General features: G+C 34.8%; 1 protein-coding gene across 2 annotated transcripts in view; it reads left to right on the top strand.

Moving 5' to 3' along the window:
• ATL1 (atlastin GTPase 1) overlaps positions 1 to 15,835 on the top strand; it is a 71,172-nt gene extending 55,337 nt beyond the window's left edge. Inside the window, exons 8-14 of one of the 2 annotated variants that reach the window (XM_033107799.1) lie at positions 894 to 1,032; positions 5,530 to 5,657; positions 6,389 to 6,445; positions 9,619 to 9,690; positions 10,971 to 11,402; positions 12,870 to 12,884; positions 15,019 to 15,835. In XM_033107799.1, the coding sequence (XP_032963690.1) occupies positions 894 to 1,032; positions 5,530 to 5,657; positions 6,389 to 6,445; positions 9,619 to 9,690; positions 10,971 to 11,402; positions 12,870 to 12,884; positions 15,019 to 15,129 (954 nt within the window). In that variant the 3' untranslated portion in view covers positions 15,130 to 15,835. The remainder of the gene's footprint in view (positions 1 to 893; positions 1,033 to 5,529; positions 5,658 to 6,388; positions 6,446 to 9,618; positions 9,691 to 10,970; positions 11,403 to 12,869; positions 12,885 to 15,018) is intronic. The other variant, XM_033107800.1, reaches the window with a different exon arrangement.
• The last annotated feature ends 1,403 nt before the right edge of the window (positions 15,836 to 17,238 follow it).

The raw sequence follows: 17,238 nt of genomic DNA, 5'->3' as shown, positions 1-17,238 counted from the left end.
AATAAAATACTTTCAGAATTACAATTTTCAAATATCAATAATTATGGTAAAGAGTTCTTTTGTAGATATCTATAAAACAATGATTTTTTTCCTAAAAACAAAAATTTTAATTTGAAAAATTAAATTAGTTCAAAACTGACAGTGCAAATAACTGGATTGATGTTTTAGTAGAGGTTTAAAAGTCAATTTAAAGGAAATATCTAATTTTAAAGTCCCCAAAGTCAATCTTAGAACATTTTGCTAGTAGTTCACAGAAATTAAAATTAGAAAACTTTCCATTTTCTATGTCATGATAGTTCAATATTGAATGAATTGTTTACACTGAACAGACACCACAAAAAATACCTTCTGAGAAATCTGGAAAAAAAATCAAGATTAAAAAATTTCTTTATAATCAGTATCTCTGAGCTTACCCTTTTAGGTTTGTAGTTATTGTTAACTGTCAAATACATGTGGGGAAAAAAGGGGGGCAATTTAGCTTATAAATAAACACCCAACTATTCAGATGCCTTTCTAGAATTTAAATGTATACCTATCAGGTGACAAGAAGCTGTCTTGAACTATCTCCTGAAAAGAAGGTGGGAATATTTTATGATCTATTCATGTCTCCTGTGAGTACTTTGAATTAAAATTGGAATTCGTAGGAACTAGTTAGCTACAGTAAAATCCTGCAATTTGTACTAAAAAATGGGAAGGCCCATCTCAGTTAGTGTAAGAATAGACATTTGTTTGTTGTAATAATAATGCCATATGTATGGTATATTTAGATACGGCCTGTCATTTTTATCATTGTGGGACCAGACCGACATAGCAAATATAAGATGCCACAGAATTCTTTGGAGTTCAATTTATATTGAAAGTAGTTTAAACTTCAGAATGACTTACTACTGCAGGTCTCAGGGAACCAGCATGAAGAACTACAGAATGTTCGAAAACACATCCATTCCTGTTTCACCAAAATTTCCTGTTTTCTGCTACCTCATCCTGGCTTAAAAGTAGCTACCAATCCAAACTTTGATGGAAAACTGAAAGGTTTGTCTTTTAATGCATATGATTACATCACTTATTCTGATTATAAAAATGTCATTTTATCCACTGGGCTTTTGGCTGGTAGTTTAGTTCATCCACTGATGTGAGGCTGATGATTAGAAATTGTCAGGAAAATTGGGAATTCTGGGCTGGTGCTAGAGCACGTCCTTGGTGACCTGTGGGATTCTACACTGACTGAGAGGCTAAATCCTGTGTTCACCTGGGAGGTAGTAACCCTCACTCTTTCACAGAGATTGCTGCTCACCTCTGAGCATTGAGAAATGCTCCTTAATGTCTTCCTGTTTAATTTTTATTATTTACATTTACGGGGAAAATAGATACCTATTATTGGGATGTTGTATTAAGTTACATAATTAGAGATTGAACTATCACACAGTACTGAATTCAAGCTCTTTAAATTGCTACTAAAGAATTTAATTATAAATTATTTAAAAGCCTCACTAAAAATTAAATCTTCTTCTGAATGAGGACCAGTTTTTTTAAAAACCAAAAGCATTAGAGTGTTTTTCAAATAGCATATACTAACAGTCTGTAATTCTCTCTGAAACAGAGGCATGTCTAACAGTTTACGATTCCAAAGCAACTCAACTTGTTTAAAAAAGGGGGTGGTGGAGGTAGGGATCTGAGGAAACAGAAGTTAATCTTTCCTAGTAGATAATCACCAGGTCTTTATCTATTTGCTTTGTAGGTAACACCAGGTAATACAAGGACATTTCTGACTTTTTTTTTTACTTGTAAGCCTAGCATTGAACACCAGTGAATTCAGACATTTGCTTAATTTACATTGTGGCCTTTCTGCATTGTGTCAGAGGTGGAGAGACAGTAACATAAACTTTTCAGCACAATTGTTCTCAAAGAGCTTTCAAGTTATTTTTAAAAAAGGATAACATGACTTGTATTCGGTTTTATGGATCTGGTTTGAAAAGTAAACCATTTTTTCCCCCGTATCCACAGTGTTAACTTTCAGATACCTCATATTGAACTATGGCAGTTAGTATCATAAATAGAATCCCAAATTTCTCAATTATCAACGTTGTTTTTATACAAGTTTTAAGTTATTTTACCTTTATACAACAGAACAAATAGCAGTAGGCTATTGCGTGGATTCCAGGATCCTACAATTTCACAGTCACTTACGAATTCCGACCCACTTGTAAGCACACAGACCTCTTGATACTGTGCAGTTACCTCATGGCTTCAATGTGTTTTGAATAAATTACATACAAAGAGGGCTCCCACAAGGCCTCTCTTTCTTCTCTGTAGTTGGGGAGCCGTAAATAGGCAAAGGAGGGGCAGGCCCTTCAACAACAGTCCTTTATTGGGACAAAAAAACTACTCTGGCTTGTTCCTTTCCTCTAGTTCTTACATTAACTACAGTTCTTAAATTAACTAATACATTTTGCAATGGAAGATCTCAGGGAGAGAGTTTAAGACAAATCGTGCAAATGTAGAATCCCACTTTTTAACAGATTTGTTCTTCATAAAATTTTACTCATGCCTGAACATACATTGACCCACGCAATTGCTTATGAGTTTACCAAAGTGGCTAGCCTGAGAGCAAGAGCAATGAAAGGCAGCTTTAATTTCCCATCAAAAGTTCTGATGAGGCGTGGTAGACCTGCTGCGGAATCTCTGTGTGCCAAAATGTTCTACTTTGCCTCCGTTTCTCCTTGGGCAGTTTTGACAGTCTGCTGTCTACATTGTTTCTCCATCCCTTCCTGAATCTCATAATTTGGTGTGATTTCTAGCCAGGATATCTTGTCTGCTGGCCATGCTGTTCTCCAGAGGGCTGGAATCTGAGTGGTTGCCTCTGGAGAAGAAATGTCTCTGAATAAAAAATTGTGCAAAAATTGTTCTTTGATAATAGTTTCTCACATACTTACAGAAGTAACTTCCAAGTTCATTATCAACAGTAATAATTGTTATAATTATTATTTGTTCATGGTCCCTCACATTATTGAATTATTTCCTCTTACTATTTCCAGTGTTACTTAAAACTTATAATACTATGATTAAATTTAATGGGTATTAATTTAATAGCTTCCCACATAGGAAATCAAAAGGATCAAAAGCACTGAATCACATCCATTCATGCTACATTGAACCAGTTCTTACCAAGTGCCTACTGAATACCTACCCTAACTATCTTTTAATTCACAAGGAGTTACTTTTTTTCTTTTTGAGGTTTCTCTGTGTTATCATGCCCAAGGTAGAATGATCAGGTAACCGCACCATCAATTGTGGAGCTGCATTCTTAGCAGTTCCAGTTAAGAAAAATAACTAAACACCATTGCAAGGTGATTATTTTTAAAAAGGTGTCTGTAGTGAGAGTCAGGTAATCCCAAGAAAATACCTTCCGTGGTTAGTTTACACAGCAGCGATATACCAGTTCCTCTGCCCTGTGGAGTTCTTATAAAGCATGTATCATGTCCTCAATTATTGTGACAAATAACCACGTTGACCTAGCCCCTGAATTCTTAGCAAGGTTTTACTTTTGGTGGCAGAAATTACTGAAGAAACGATAAAAGCAAAACATCATCCTGATTGATCTTCTGCTCATATATTTTTACTGAACACTTGCAGTGGCCAAAACTGATTAGTATACGTCTGCAAAGTGATCTGAATTGTCTGCAGATGTTCTGGGTCATGTATTTACTGTGTTCAATTAACATTGTTAGCAAGAGCTCACCACTTGCATATGTCATAAATACACTGTTCGTATTTTCTGACTCTAAAATTGGAATACCTGGCACTGGTCTCAGTGAGGACAGAGTTAGACGATGACTGACGCCATCTTCAGAACACATTGTTAATCCAAATACGCTGGTTACTTTAATAGTTACCACTTGTGTGAAGCAGATACACAGGTGTATCTTATTCCATTCCAATTTTGAACTATAATTTCATTTCCAACTCCTATACAAGTAGCCGTAAAACATGGGCCCAAAAATTGCAATGCTGTACAAAACATGAAGCAAAATAAGTCTGATAGATTTCTAACATCATGCTCACGCATGTCATAAAAGCGGCAAGTAAGAGAAGAGAAACATGAATTCTTATGTGAATTGGTATTTCAATGTATATTGGGGCTATAAAAACAACCAGAGAAAACACAAACACAGTCATAAGGTTTGCATCTTTACCTTTAAGAACTTGGAAATCACCAGTCCCAAAGCCTAAAAAGTCAGTGATTATGCTCAAGTTCAGATTTAAAAAAAATATATAGGCAGTTACTTAGATATCAAGTCTCTGGACATATCCTGCTTTTTACATATATTATGTGCATTTTGGGGGTTTTGAAATGACGACTTAAGGAATTATCACTGTTGAAAAGACTTCCCTGAAGATATATTTTCTGTGTTATTTTGCTAAATCTGTAATGTTAAGTGTCGTGCGGGGTCTCTGGTCCCGCTCCCCACACAAGAACACAGAATATGGTGCGGCCAAAAAGGAACAACAACAGAGCCATAGAGAGGCGAGTCATACCATTATAATCTCGCTGGCAGCTGGGCTGGAGACACAGAAAGCAGGAGCCACACGATCCACAATCCTCTGTCCGCTTCTCTGCCTGCCAACCAACCAACCAACCAACACCCCCCACCCCCCACCCCCGGGAGCGCAGCCACGGCAGTTATATCAGTGACTAATGGCTAACCAGTTACAGCTGATGGCCAACTAGTCACAGCTAATGGCCATCTACTGCCTGAGCCAGCACCTTTCCACGGGAGGCCGAGAGCCTGGAAACTGCTCTCCTGGCTCTGTTCCCACACTAAGCTTAACCTAATGCTATGACATGGGTTATATGTAATCACTTGAGCTAAACATAGTAGGTAAATAACTCAGACTACCCCTGATCTGCTCGCTATTGGGCTTCCATGGCATTTTCTTGCCATGTTATTTTATGTTGCTGAGTTTTACCACTAGAGGTAGCATCATCATTACTATCTTTCTTGAGTTCCTACTCACCATACTATAACTGGTTCTATGCACTGTCCGTAGGGTGGGCACGCTAACATAGAACAATTTTTGGATACGTTTTCTGGAGGGAATACTTCTTAATAGCCAGTCAATATATGGCTTTCACCCCAATTATGAGTATATATATATACATATATATATATGTATACATATATATATATGAACACAAACAAGACTTAAAGACATCAAAATATATGAAATAGTTATGTGAATGGGGTGTAAAATATTTGTATAATGTTTAATATCAAGAAAGCTATTTTACAGGCAGAAGATAAATGTGTAATTGAAGTGGAGATAAGAAAGACCAGAAATAGAAGTTTGGGCAAGGAGGATCATTCACCTTGAGAAAAGTGGGTTTCAGAAGTTGTTTAGATGATGGGAAAGTGTGTGATGGCTTTCTCACTGGGGAAGAAATGGAGGAAATCAAAGCATGTTTTATTGTATGGCATGGAGGACTGGATAGGATTTTAAAAATAATGATGAATTTGATTTTGCTTGTAGAAATAGATGATGAATTCATCAAAAACTTGAAAATCCTCATTCCTTGGCTACTTAGTCCTGAGAGCCTAGATATTAAAGAGATCAACGGGAACAAAATCACCTGCCGAGGTCTGGTGGAGTACTTCAAGGTAGACTCTCATTTCTAGTGCATTTTGGGGGTACTTAGATTGGACATGTTTGGAAATGTAGTTATTCCTTGAAACTATGACAACAAAAATTATAGACTGTAACATGGGGACAAAGGTATAAGTAATCTATAAAAATGATAAAAAATTATTAGACTCCCAAGAGGAACTTAACTTTCTCAAATTAATTTTTTTTGGAAAACTCCTTGAGGTAACTTCACTGTCCCCTTTTATCTTAAGGGAAACATATTTTGAAATATGAGTGTTAAAATGGCCCGTTATTTATTTATCTAAAATTTGAATTCTTACTGTGCATGACACTGTGGAGAAGCTTAGAATTTAGTAGGATATTCAGGACCCCTACACAAATCTCTTCCATAAAACTTATGACATCAGCAGGTACAAATTCCTGTGGGTAACTGAAAAAGAAAGGTTACTCCTAGCAGAGGGATCTGAGAAAGTTTTAAAGGATGTGGAAGTGAGTTAAACCTTTAAAAAGAGTAGGATTGGCAAATGAAGGTGTGTGAAAAGGACGTTTCAGGGAAAAAAGGGGTGGGGGGAGATTTCAGGAAAAGGGAACCAGAGCTAAGAGGGAATTTAAAGTATGAGAAAAAGTTCTTGAAACTGCCAAGACCTTATATTGTTTGAACTGTCAAGACCTTAGAATACAATTTAATAGAATTAGAGAAGTATTGAATGGAATTACTTGAGCATGAGTCTTTCTTTCTTTTTAGGCTTATATAAAGATCTATCAAGGTGAAGAATTACCACACCCCAAATCCATGTTACAGGTAATTACTAATCAGGAGGCATGCATAACATTTTAAAACACTAAAGCTACGCTTTCCTTAGCTTTATGCTATGCTAAGCGAAAGATACGCTCCATTCTGGCTGTTAGAAATTGCCAAATAAAAATAGTGGACAAAATGATGTTAATATTAGATTATTTTTCTAATAACTGCCCATTTGTGGGTTCAGCTAAACATTTTCAAATACATATATAGCAGCCTCACTTGTGCTGAGATATAAACACTTGATACCAAAGAGTTTTCATTCTCTTTGTACTAAATTTGTTTAGAAAACAGACTCATACTATGGTTTAGATTCACACATGTAACAAGAATTAGAAAAGTAGGTCCAGGTTTTAAACAAGTGGTCTCTACAAGTAAACACTTAAAAAAGGAAAAAGTAGCTTTTTCCTTACTTATTTTAAAAATTTAAGTTCATAGTAGTTCCTTTTTGTTATTAGTGAGACATTGTTCTATCAATAGCAGTCCTTAAACTTGACATATTTTATGTGTCTGGATTTATATATTCTCCCCAACATTTGGTGAGAGGCTTAAAAATATTTTTTAATAATTTTATTTTTCAATTACAGTTGACATCCAATATTATATTAGTTTCAGGTATACAACATAGTGATTAGCTATTTATATAACTTATATTGTGATCACCCCAATAAATCTAGTATCCATGTGACACTGTACATAGTTATTACAATATTATTGACTATATTCCTTAGGCTCTACTTTACATCCCCATGACTATTTTGTAACTGCCAATTTGTACTTCTTAATCCTTTTCCCTTTTCCACCTACCCCAACCCCCCTCCCAGCTGGCAACCATCAAAATGTCCTCTGTATCTATGTTTGTTCGTTTTACCGGTATTTTGTTCTTTAGATTCCACATACAAGTAAAATCATATGGCATTTGTCTCTGTCTGACTTACTACACTCAGCACAATACCATCTATGTCCACCCTTGTTAGCAAGATTTCATTCTTTTTTATGGCTGAGTAATACTCCATTGTATATCTGTACCGCTTCTTTAGCTATTCACTCATTGATGGACACTCTAGTTGCTTCTATATCTTGGCTGTTGTAAATAATGCTACAATGAACATATGGATGTGCAGGTCTCTGAAAATTACTGGGTCCTTCTTTGTCTCTTGTTATAATCTTTGTTTTAAAGTCTATTTTGTCTGGTGTAAGTATTGCTACCTCAGCTTTTTTTGTCGTTTCCATTTTCATGAAATACCTTTTTCCATCCCTTTACTTGCAGTCTGTGTGTGTCTCTTGATCTGAAGTGAGTCTCTTGTAGGCAGCATATGTAAGGGTCTTGTTTTCCTACCCAACCACCCTATCTTTTGAATGGAGCATTTAATCCATTTACATTGAAAGAAATTGTTTATAGATATGTAGTTATTGCCATTTTATAATTCATATTTATCTTTCTTTTTTTCCTCTAAAAGAAGTCCCTCTAACATTCCTTATAATACTAGTTTGATGGTGATGAACTCCTTTAGCTTTTTCTTGTCTGGGAAGCTCTTTACCTGTCCTTTGATTCTAAATGATAGCTTTGCTAGGTAATCTTGATTGTAGGTTCTCACTTTTCATCACTTTGAATATTTCCTGCCAATCCCTTCTGGCCTGCAAAGTTTCTGTTGAGAAATCGGCTGACAATCTTATGGGAGCTCCCTTATAGGTAACTGCTTTCTCTTGTTGCTTTTAAGATTCTTTGTCTTTAACCTTTACATTTTAATTATGATGTGTCTTGGTGCTGGTCTCTTTGGGTCCATCTTTTTTGGGGCTCTCTGTGCTTCCTGGGCTTGTATGTCTAGTTTCTTCACAAGGTTAGGGAAGTTTTCCATCATTATTTCTTCAAATAAGTTTTCAATTCCATGTTCCCCCTCTTCTTCTGGGACCACTATGATGCAAACGTTGGTATGCTTGATGTTGTTCCAAAGGCCCCTTAAACTATCCTTATTTTATTGGGTTCTTTTTTTCTTTTTGCTGTTCTGATTGGGTGTTTTCTGCTACTTTATCTTCCAAATCACTGATTCAGTCCTCTGCTTCATCTAATCTACTGTTGATTTCCTCTAATACATCATTTCAGTATTGTAGTCTTCATTTCTGACTGGTCCTTTTTTATGTTTTCTATCTCCATTTTTATGTTTCCTATCTCTGTTGAAGTTCTCACTGAGATCATTCAGCATCCTTATAACCAGTGTTTTGAACTCTGAGTCTGGTAGATTGCTTGTCTCCATTTTGTTTCGTTCTTTTTCTGGAGCTTTGTTCTGTTCTTTCATTTAGGCCATATTTCTTTGTTTCCCCATTTTGGCTGCCTCCCTGTGTTTGTTTCATTGTATTAGGCAGGACTGAAGTGTCTCCCAGTTTTAGTAGAAAGGCCTTATGTAGTACTGTTTCCCCGAAAATAAGACCTAACCGGACCATCAGCTCTAATGCGTCTTTTGGAGCAAAACACATAGTAAAATAAGACCGGGTCTTATATTAATTTTTGCTCCAAAAGACGCATTAGAGCTGATGGTCCAGCTAGATCTTATTTTCGGGGAAACACAGGTGTCCTGTGGTGCTCAGTGGCACAGTCTCCCTGGTCACCTGACCCAGATGTTCCAGGTATGTACCTCGTGTGAGTTGTGTATGCCCTCCTATTATAATTGAGCCTTGGCTTTTGTTTGCATATCAGTTGGATGTGCTGATTGGTTATGAGGACTGTCGGTGACTACAGGGGCTGACCCTACAGAGCAGGATTCACTTTAGCAAGGCTCTGCCTTTTGGGTGTGTTGCTTGCAGGCAGCTGGGTTGTGCTTGTGCTGCATCTGAAGCCGGCAACCAGGCCTGCCCCTGGGACCTCCTGGGAGGGGCCCCGCTGCAGCCCAAGTTCAGCCGCATTAAAAATACTTTTTAAGAGGAAAAATCTTCCAAATGAAGATTCATTTTAGAATGATGGTTTATTGAGTAAATATCTATGTATTACGCATTTTGAAATTTTAGTTTTACTAATTTTTAAAAATGTAGTGGAAATAGTTCAACAATTTCAAATTATTTTATGACCTTGGGTTCTTGCACATTTCTTGCACATGATATTCATAAATGAGAGCTGCCTGTGGAAATTTAATAAATATGAATTCCATTTTACATCATATTTTGTACTTTGTCCAAAGGCCACAGCAGAAGCTAACAATTTAGCGGCCGTGGCAACTGCTAAGGATACATACAACAAAAAAATGGAAGAGGTAAGAATTAAATATTTTAAATGATGTTTTAGATAAAATCAGTATTTCTTCCATGAGCTCACTCTTTTTTCTTCCAAGTTATACTGTATAGAGATGCAAAGAGATGGCTTTCACTTATTCTTTCTCAGCCTGTGTGTATTGCACTTCTATTTATTGTATTCCTAAAATATTTTAAAAACAAACCAAGAAAAAAACATTATGTATGCACAACTTTAAATGTATGAGTTCTCTAAATAGACATATTTTTTACTTACTATTGTTTTTGCCAGATTTTCCCATTAATTTATAAGGTCTAGTGGCTAAAATAACATATGCTACCCTTTCCACTGTACCTCCCTACATTGCACAATTCCAATATTTCTATCTTAAATTAAAAAAAAAAAAAACCTGTTAGGAAATAAAGACATTAAACCATAAGGCCAATATTTCTACATATGATATTTCCTCTTTTTGTTTTAACATTCTCAATTAGGATGCATCTCATGATTGTGTGATAGGACACCTACTGTATCTACTGTGTGACAGGTCTTTTTTCCCCTGAAAATGTTATAAAAATGAATATTACATTCAAAATCGATCAAGTCTTAGAGACAGGGAAACACAAGATATGGAGTGGTGTTTATGACATAGCTAAAGGATAATTAGAATGAGAGTATCCTTTATATAGTTAAATCTCAAATAACCGAAGTAAATGGTAACAGTAACTGAGATTTCCCTTGTAATTTCTGAAAAAAATTGAAAATATGATCCAAGAACATGTAATGTTTCCATTTAGTCTCTTGAAGAACATACTGAATGAGTTCCATTGAAACAAAAATCAGTGAAACTGCCAAAGAAAATGTTTTTAAAATTTTTTCTTTAGAGCTTTATAGCATTGCTCATTGTTTTGAATTAAACTTCATTGGTCAAAATTACTTCAGTGCAGTCAGAAAAAATTTCCTAAAGGGACTAGTTTTCTTGAATTTGGACTCATTCTGTGAATGAACTCAGTTTGCAGTTCACTTTGTTGCATGTCTTTTCGTCTTGAGGAATTTGAATTAAGTTCTGGAAATTCTTTCCCATGTCAAAAAGAAAATAAAAATTAAGAATGACTTTATATAAGTCACCTATAAAGTATCAGTCCCATTTATAGTCATGCCTGATAGATATGAACTTTGGAAAGATGTGGGTTGACAAAACATACATGCAAGCTCCTTCTGGTTAACTAGGTAAGTGAAAATTTTTGATACAGTTGCTGATTTTTATCTGCACTGAATAAACAATACTTCTCCATCTGACAGATTTGTGGGGGTGATAAACCATTTCTGGCCCCCAATGACCTGCAGACCAAACATCTGGAGCTTAAGGAAGAATCTGTGAAGCTATTCCGAGGGGTGAAGAAGATGGGTGGGGAGGAATTTAGCCGGCGTTACCTGCAGCAGTTGGAGAGTGAAATAGATGAACTTTACATCCAGTATATCAAGCACAATGATAGCAAAAACATCTTCCATGCAGCTCGTACTCCAGCCACACTGTTTGTTGTCATCTTTATCACATATGTGATTGCTGGTGTGACTGGATTCATTGGTTTGGACATCATAGCTAGCCTGTGCAATATGATAATGGGACTGACCCTTATCACTCTATGCACCTGGGCATACATCCGGTACTCTGGAGAATACCGAGAGCTGGGAGCTGTCATAGACCAGGTGGCTGCAGCCTTGTGGGACCAGGTAGGAACACTTAATTCTCTTCAACTAAATTCAGCACACATTTGAATGCCGTCTACGTACCAGACACTATGTAGATGTTGGACATAAACAGATGAATGTGATTCCAGTTTTCAAGAACTTCAGAATCAACTACCGTGTTTCCCCGAAAATAATACCTACCTAGACCATAAGCTGTAATGCGTCTTTTGGAGCAAAAATTAATATAAGACCCGGTCTTATTTTAATATAAGACCCAGACTGATATAAAATATAATATATAATACCTGGTCTTATTTTAATATGACGTAAGACCCGGTCTTATGTAAGACTTGGTCTTATATTAATATTTTTGCTCCAAAAGACGCATTAGAGCTGATGGTCTGGCTAGGTCTTATTTTTCAGGGAAACACAGTAATTATAATACAATATAGGAGGTCCTATACAAACTCTTTTCAGTTAACATTTTAGTATTTTTTAAAAATACATAGATCGGGCGGTATTTTTACTTTTTCTTATCCTAAAAGTTAAAGCTGTTACAAAAACTAAGAAAACACAGTTGAGTATTTAGCTAATTGTGGCTCAATTATATGTTAACTTTACTTCATACTTACAACATATCATTTGACTAGCATTAGCTTTTTTAGGAGCATATACAGCCCACTATCATAAGTCTTATCACTGTCTCTTTCAGTATAAATTCCTAAAAGCAATATCTGATGACTTAAATTATTTCTATTTGAACTAGACATTTATACCAAGTCATGAGTCCAGGTCAGCCTCTAGATCAGATGCTTATGGGTCAGCTGTCCTTTTTGATCCAATTAATATAACCTAGGGAGTCAGAGTCACCATGGTCCATTGTTCAAATCATTGATTATGGACAAGGGAGACAATTATAAACACACCTAAAACAATAATCAACTCACTATGTCATTCTGGAAATGTCTTCACATCACTCATGAAAATTTAGGGGAATTTAGTAAAGCTTAAGATTCTTTACAAAATTTTGGAGTTTAAAACTTTTGCACATTTATGGTCTGAGGGAGCAATTAATAACTACAATCATTCTAGCATTAAGAGTATACTTATATATAGTCTTTAAAACAGAATTGTTAAGTAATGGATTTACCAATTGCCTTTGAAAAATCTAGAGCTAAACTAATGGTAACACTATGGGAAACGCATGAGTTAAACACTGAGTTCTCTGAGCCACTGTCTCAAATGGCCCCTCAACCTCAAAAGATTGAACAGGGGTTATTTGAGGTAAATCCCAAAGCCCTCCTAGAATATGATGCTGAAACCTATAAAGGGTATAAAATTGGCTTCTTTAAAAGATTCATATAAAATATGTAATCTAAACAGAAATACTCTATAGCAGTATTGGTACTTAAATGCTCACAAATTAATACTACAAAGTTGAATATCATGTTATTAACGAAGCAGGATATATACTTTTCTTTTCTCCCTTTTAAACTGCCTTTGCCACAGGGAACTACAAATGAGGTAAGTTAAATTTTTTTTATTAAGTACTATGTTTGTAAACATTCTATTTTTATTTTATAAACCAACTAGCCATTAAAGGATGTCTAAATGTAGATTAGAAAATCTTTGGTGACTACTGCTTCTGTGTTCTCCTAGCATTTACAATTTTAATTGTGAATTTTTAATATGGTTTTAAAATATTTAATTTACTCCAGACATCATGTGATTTGATCTGCATATGAAATGCAAGAATTGATTATCACGAATATCATGAATATCCTATTTTGCTTGCTAAATGTGTAGAAAACTTCAAAATTCTTAAGCTCCCAACACTGTGCATTTTGCTCTACTGAAGAGTGAAACAGAGTAGTTATCAATCTTGAGGAACTTAACTACTAGAGTATTTAAATGAAGTTACAACCGTTAGAAGTTGTTTGTAACTTTGGTTTTGAGTTACCTATTCACTTTAAGCAGGTTCAAGGTCAGTATGCAGTATAACTTTCTTGGCATACCTCCAACCTGACCTGTAAATTGTTACTTCTACCACGTCACTCTTTCCACACGTGCAAAATTACATCTAAGAAAACAATCTCAGCTTCCAGGAAGGAATCATTTGTTACATAAGAAAAATTATCTCTGGAGTCATTTAGTTCATTGTCTTCAGGAAGCAAAACTGATCCTGAGCAACTACAAAGACAGCACATAATTCTTTTCCTCAGTTTCTGCTGTTACATGTAATTGGATTATGTCCTCTAATACCAATGATATATTTAATATTTATAATTCAATAAGGAATTATCTTATGTAAAATTCAGTAAAACAAATTCACTAAAGTAAAAACAAATTGCATCTTTGTAAGTCAAAACTTAAGAAAATATCAAAGCTTTTAAGAGAACAGGGATTAAACGGAATGTGTTAGAATCAGAATATAACAGAACTAATACCGTGTTACACCAATACGCATTCAAGTACTGATGATGGTACAGACTTTAGAAAATCAAAACAGCCACACAGAATCAAAAAGATAAAAATCAATGGAATTTCCTGGGCATCAATGATTATTTAAAGGATATTAAGGTTTTGTCCACCTTTTAAAAATATTCACTTTTTACAGACTCCAGAATTACATAAGTTGGTCTTAATTGAATGTTCATTATGTGAAAGTCAGAGAAGGGAATGAATTTTAGACACTAGCTACGGGAGGAAAAAAGAACAAAAATATTTATAAACATTAATATAAAGCAATATGTAAAGATTCCTGTGATTCAAATACTGTTCAATATAACACAAAGAATAACCACAGAGGGAGTTTTAGTGAGGAAAGGCTTTCTGAGGTAATGTTTCTCATACAAACTAATTAATGGAAACAAGGCAAGGGAACATTTAAGTGAGGGATCCCAGTAGGCGGGGGTGGGGGGGGTGGGGGGGGAGGAGGACATGTGCTTCTTTGCATGACCATATCAGGAAATAATGGAAAAAACAGTGATCCCATTCTGAAATACCTAAAAGGAAGCCCTGATAGCAAGTAGTCTAGCTATGTATATAATGAAGTAGCTATTGGCAGCCAGAAGTTATGAGCTCCTCTATAATTCCTCTAAAACTGATAATATTCACAGTGTGAGTTCTCAACACACCCCTGGGGTTTCCCTGAAAATAAGACCTAGCCGGACCATCAGCTCTGTCTTTTGGAGCAAAAATTAATATGATCCAGTATTTTATATTATATCCAATATTTTATATTATTATTATATTATAACCCAGTCTTATATTAAAATAAGACTTGGCCTTATACTAATTTTTGCTCCAAAAGACGCATTAGAGCTGATGGTCCGGCTAGGTCTTATTTTTGGGGAAACACGGTGGTGGTTAGGACGTTGTACTCCCAGAGGTGTAAAAGCAACTTTAGTGTGCAAGTAAAACACTTACCACAAAGATCGATCCACAAAAGTAGTAACATACACACACTGGAGAGTTGAAAATACTTTTGAGTTCTAAGACACTAGTTATTAATTTATATCCTATGCTGACTAATGATACAGATTTCAAATTTAGCATGCTAAATTTTATACAGTACCATTAATTACACTAAAAAGGAAAAATTTTACATCTGTATGTTTAATAAAATGTTTTATAATCTGGATTCTTGCATTTCTAGGCTTTATATAAGCTTTACAGTGCAGCAGCAACCCACAGACATCTGTATCATCAAGCTTTTCCTGCACCAAAGTCAGAATCTGCTGAACAATCAGAAAAGAAGAAAATTTAATCCAAATTTAAAAAAATACAGGTGCATGACCAACTGTCAGTTAAATATTGTTTTATGTCTCCATGCAAACATTTCCAAGTGCTTCCATCAGAACAGAGTAAAATACCAACCACCTCTGAAGACTGCAAAATGGTTTAGGCTGTTTATTTCAGTGTTTAAGAAGATGTATGTATGCATGGTTATATCATTTTGTTAACATGTAGTTTCCTGATTTTGTCTTGAAATATGCTGTTATAATTTAAAGTATTTGTCTATGATGACAGTACATGTGTTCTGCTTGAATTTACTAAATTCTACTACTGGGTTATAATTAAACCACGTAGTAATATTATTCCATGTTTGGATATGCTCATTTAATTTCTACAGAAAATTTTTAATTTTACAGTCATTTTAAAGTAGTATCATAACTCAACAGGCTTGACTCAATCTATATCACCTTACATATACCGTGAGCTCTTAATTTTAAAGATATTTAAGAGAGCTTTCCAGTTGCTGTAGCAAAAACTATGTATTGCTTTTTATATTATGATTTAATATAGAATATAAACCTCTTGATCAAAAAATGCACAAAAAATCACTTTGTATATGTATTTGTTTCACTGCATTGTATATTTTTTCATTTGGTATACACAAAAAATGTATTCTTCATAGGTTTATTCTTTTAACATGTGAACTATTATTAAAGTTTACTCCAGTTCCTAAAATTTAAAAACAAATGCTTACTGAATTTGAAAATGTTTGCAAGGTATTGATATAGAAATGATTAAGGTTTATCTCTTTTTTTTTTAATTCAAAATGCATTTTCTTTAATGTTGACCCCATTATATTAGGTTTCCATTTTAAGAAACAAATGCTAATCTCTGTTAAGTACCTTCCATTTCTTTTAAACTAATGATTCTATATTGTATTTCTAATTACTAAAATTAGTGGAATTTCATTGAGTATATACCTTTTAGAGAAAAAAAAAGTGTGATAATGAAAAAGGTAATGCCTCTTATCTGGGAACTCTAAAACAGTAGTTTCTGACTTTCTTAGAAATGGCTAAGCCTTAATTAAATTAAACAGTAATATAAAGAAAGTAGTAGCAGGAAAGAAAAATTAGTAGAGTGTACGAGAGTTCACAAGATGTGTAAGCTTAAATCTTCGAAAAGTTTGATCACATGCCCTGCAAGATAACTTTTTCCTGATAAAATTCCACTAGCTTAATTTCATTTTTCAATACCCCTTTCATTATACTGCTTCCGTTGCCTATGTATCTTCTGAATGGAAAAAACCAGTATTGATAGCACTAAGTATAAAACATGAACTCAAACAAGACACATGTAGTTTCCACAAAAATATATTTAATAAGCTTGTATAAAATCAAACATTTAACATTTTCAACATTTTATCAATAAGTCAAACTCACTGTTACAACTGGGAGTGCTTTGTATTTTGGAAGATTACTTAAAGTAAAAATATATTTACATATTTACAACACATGTAAATATAACTGAAAGGCTACTTCAACTAATGTTGAAATTCACGGAATTCTAGAGTTTTATAGGCCAGAAGTGCCATAAATGTGTCTAAAATCAAATGTACTGTGCTAATTATGAACAATGTCTTAACTACTTAAACCAAAAGGAAAAACAATTTGGAAGGAAATATTGGATTTTAAAGTTCTGTCACAAACTCTTAGAAAAGATATGTAAAATCAATTTACTGACCCAAGATTTCTTACTGAATCCCTGATTGTCATTTGTGGCAGTCTGTTAGGATGGCAGCATGCTATGCTATTGGGAACCCTCCCCTGTCTTATCAGAGTCATGCTCTTAAACACTGTGAGAACACTGGCCGAAAGTGAGGAAGTGACATTAGCAACTTTGAGTGCTGTGCACACCTTTCCCACACAGGCTAAAACCTTATGCCTCAATTTATTCCTAAAAGATTACAGGCCCTTCAACCTTTCATACCAAAAAATACTTTAACACATTTTTAAGGGGTTCTTTATATTTTGAGGGGAGGGAAACCCCATAAAATATATATAAAAATTTATCCCAATAAAGGTCCCAAATCCCATTTTATGTTTCGAACAGTACACAATAATATGTAAATTATCTGATTCCA

The sequence above is a fragment of the Rhinolophus ferrumequinum genome, chromosome 6 (assembly GCF_004115265.2).
Source record: "Rhinolophus ferrumequinum isolate MPI-CBG mRhiFer1 chromosome 6, mRhiFer1_v1.p, whole genome shotgun sequence".
NCBI lineage: Eukaryota > Metazoa > Chordata > Mammalia > Chiroptera > Rhinolophidae > Rhinolophus > Rhinolophus ferrumequinum.
The sequence above is the reverse complement of the archived record's forward strand: the minus strand, read 5'-3'. Positions and strand labels throughout refer to the sequence as shown.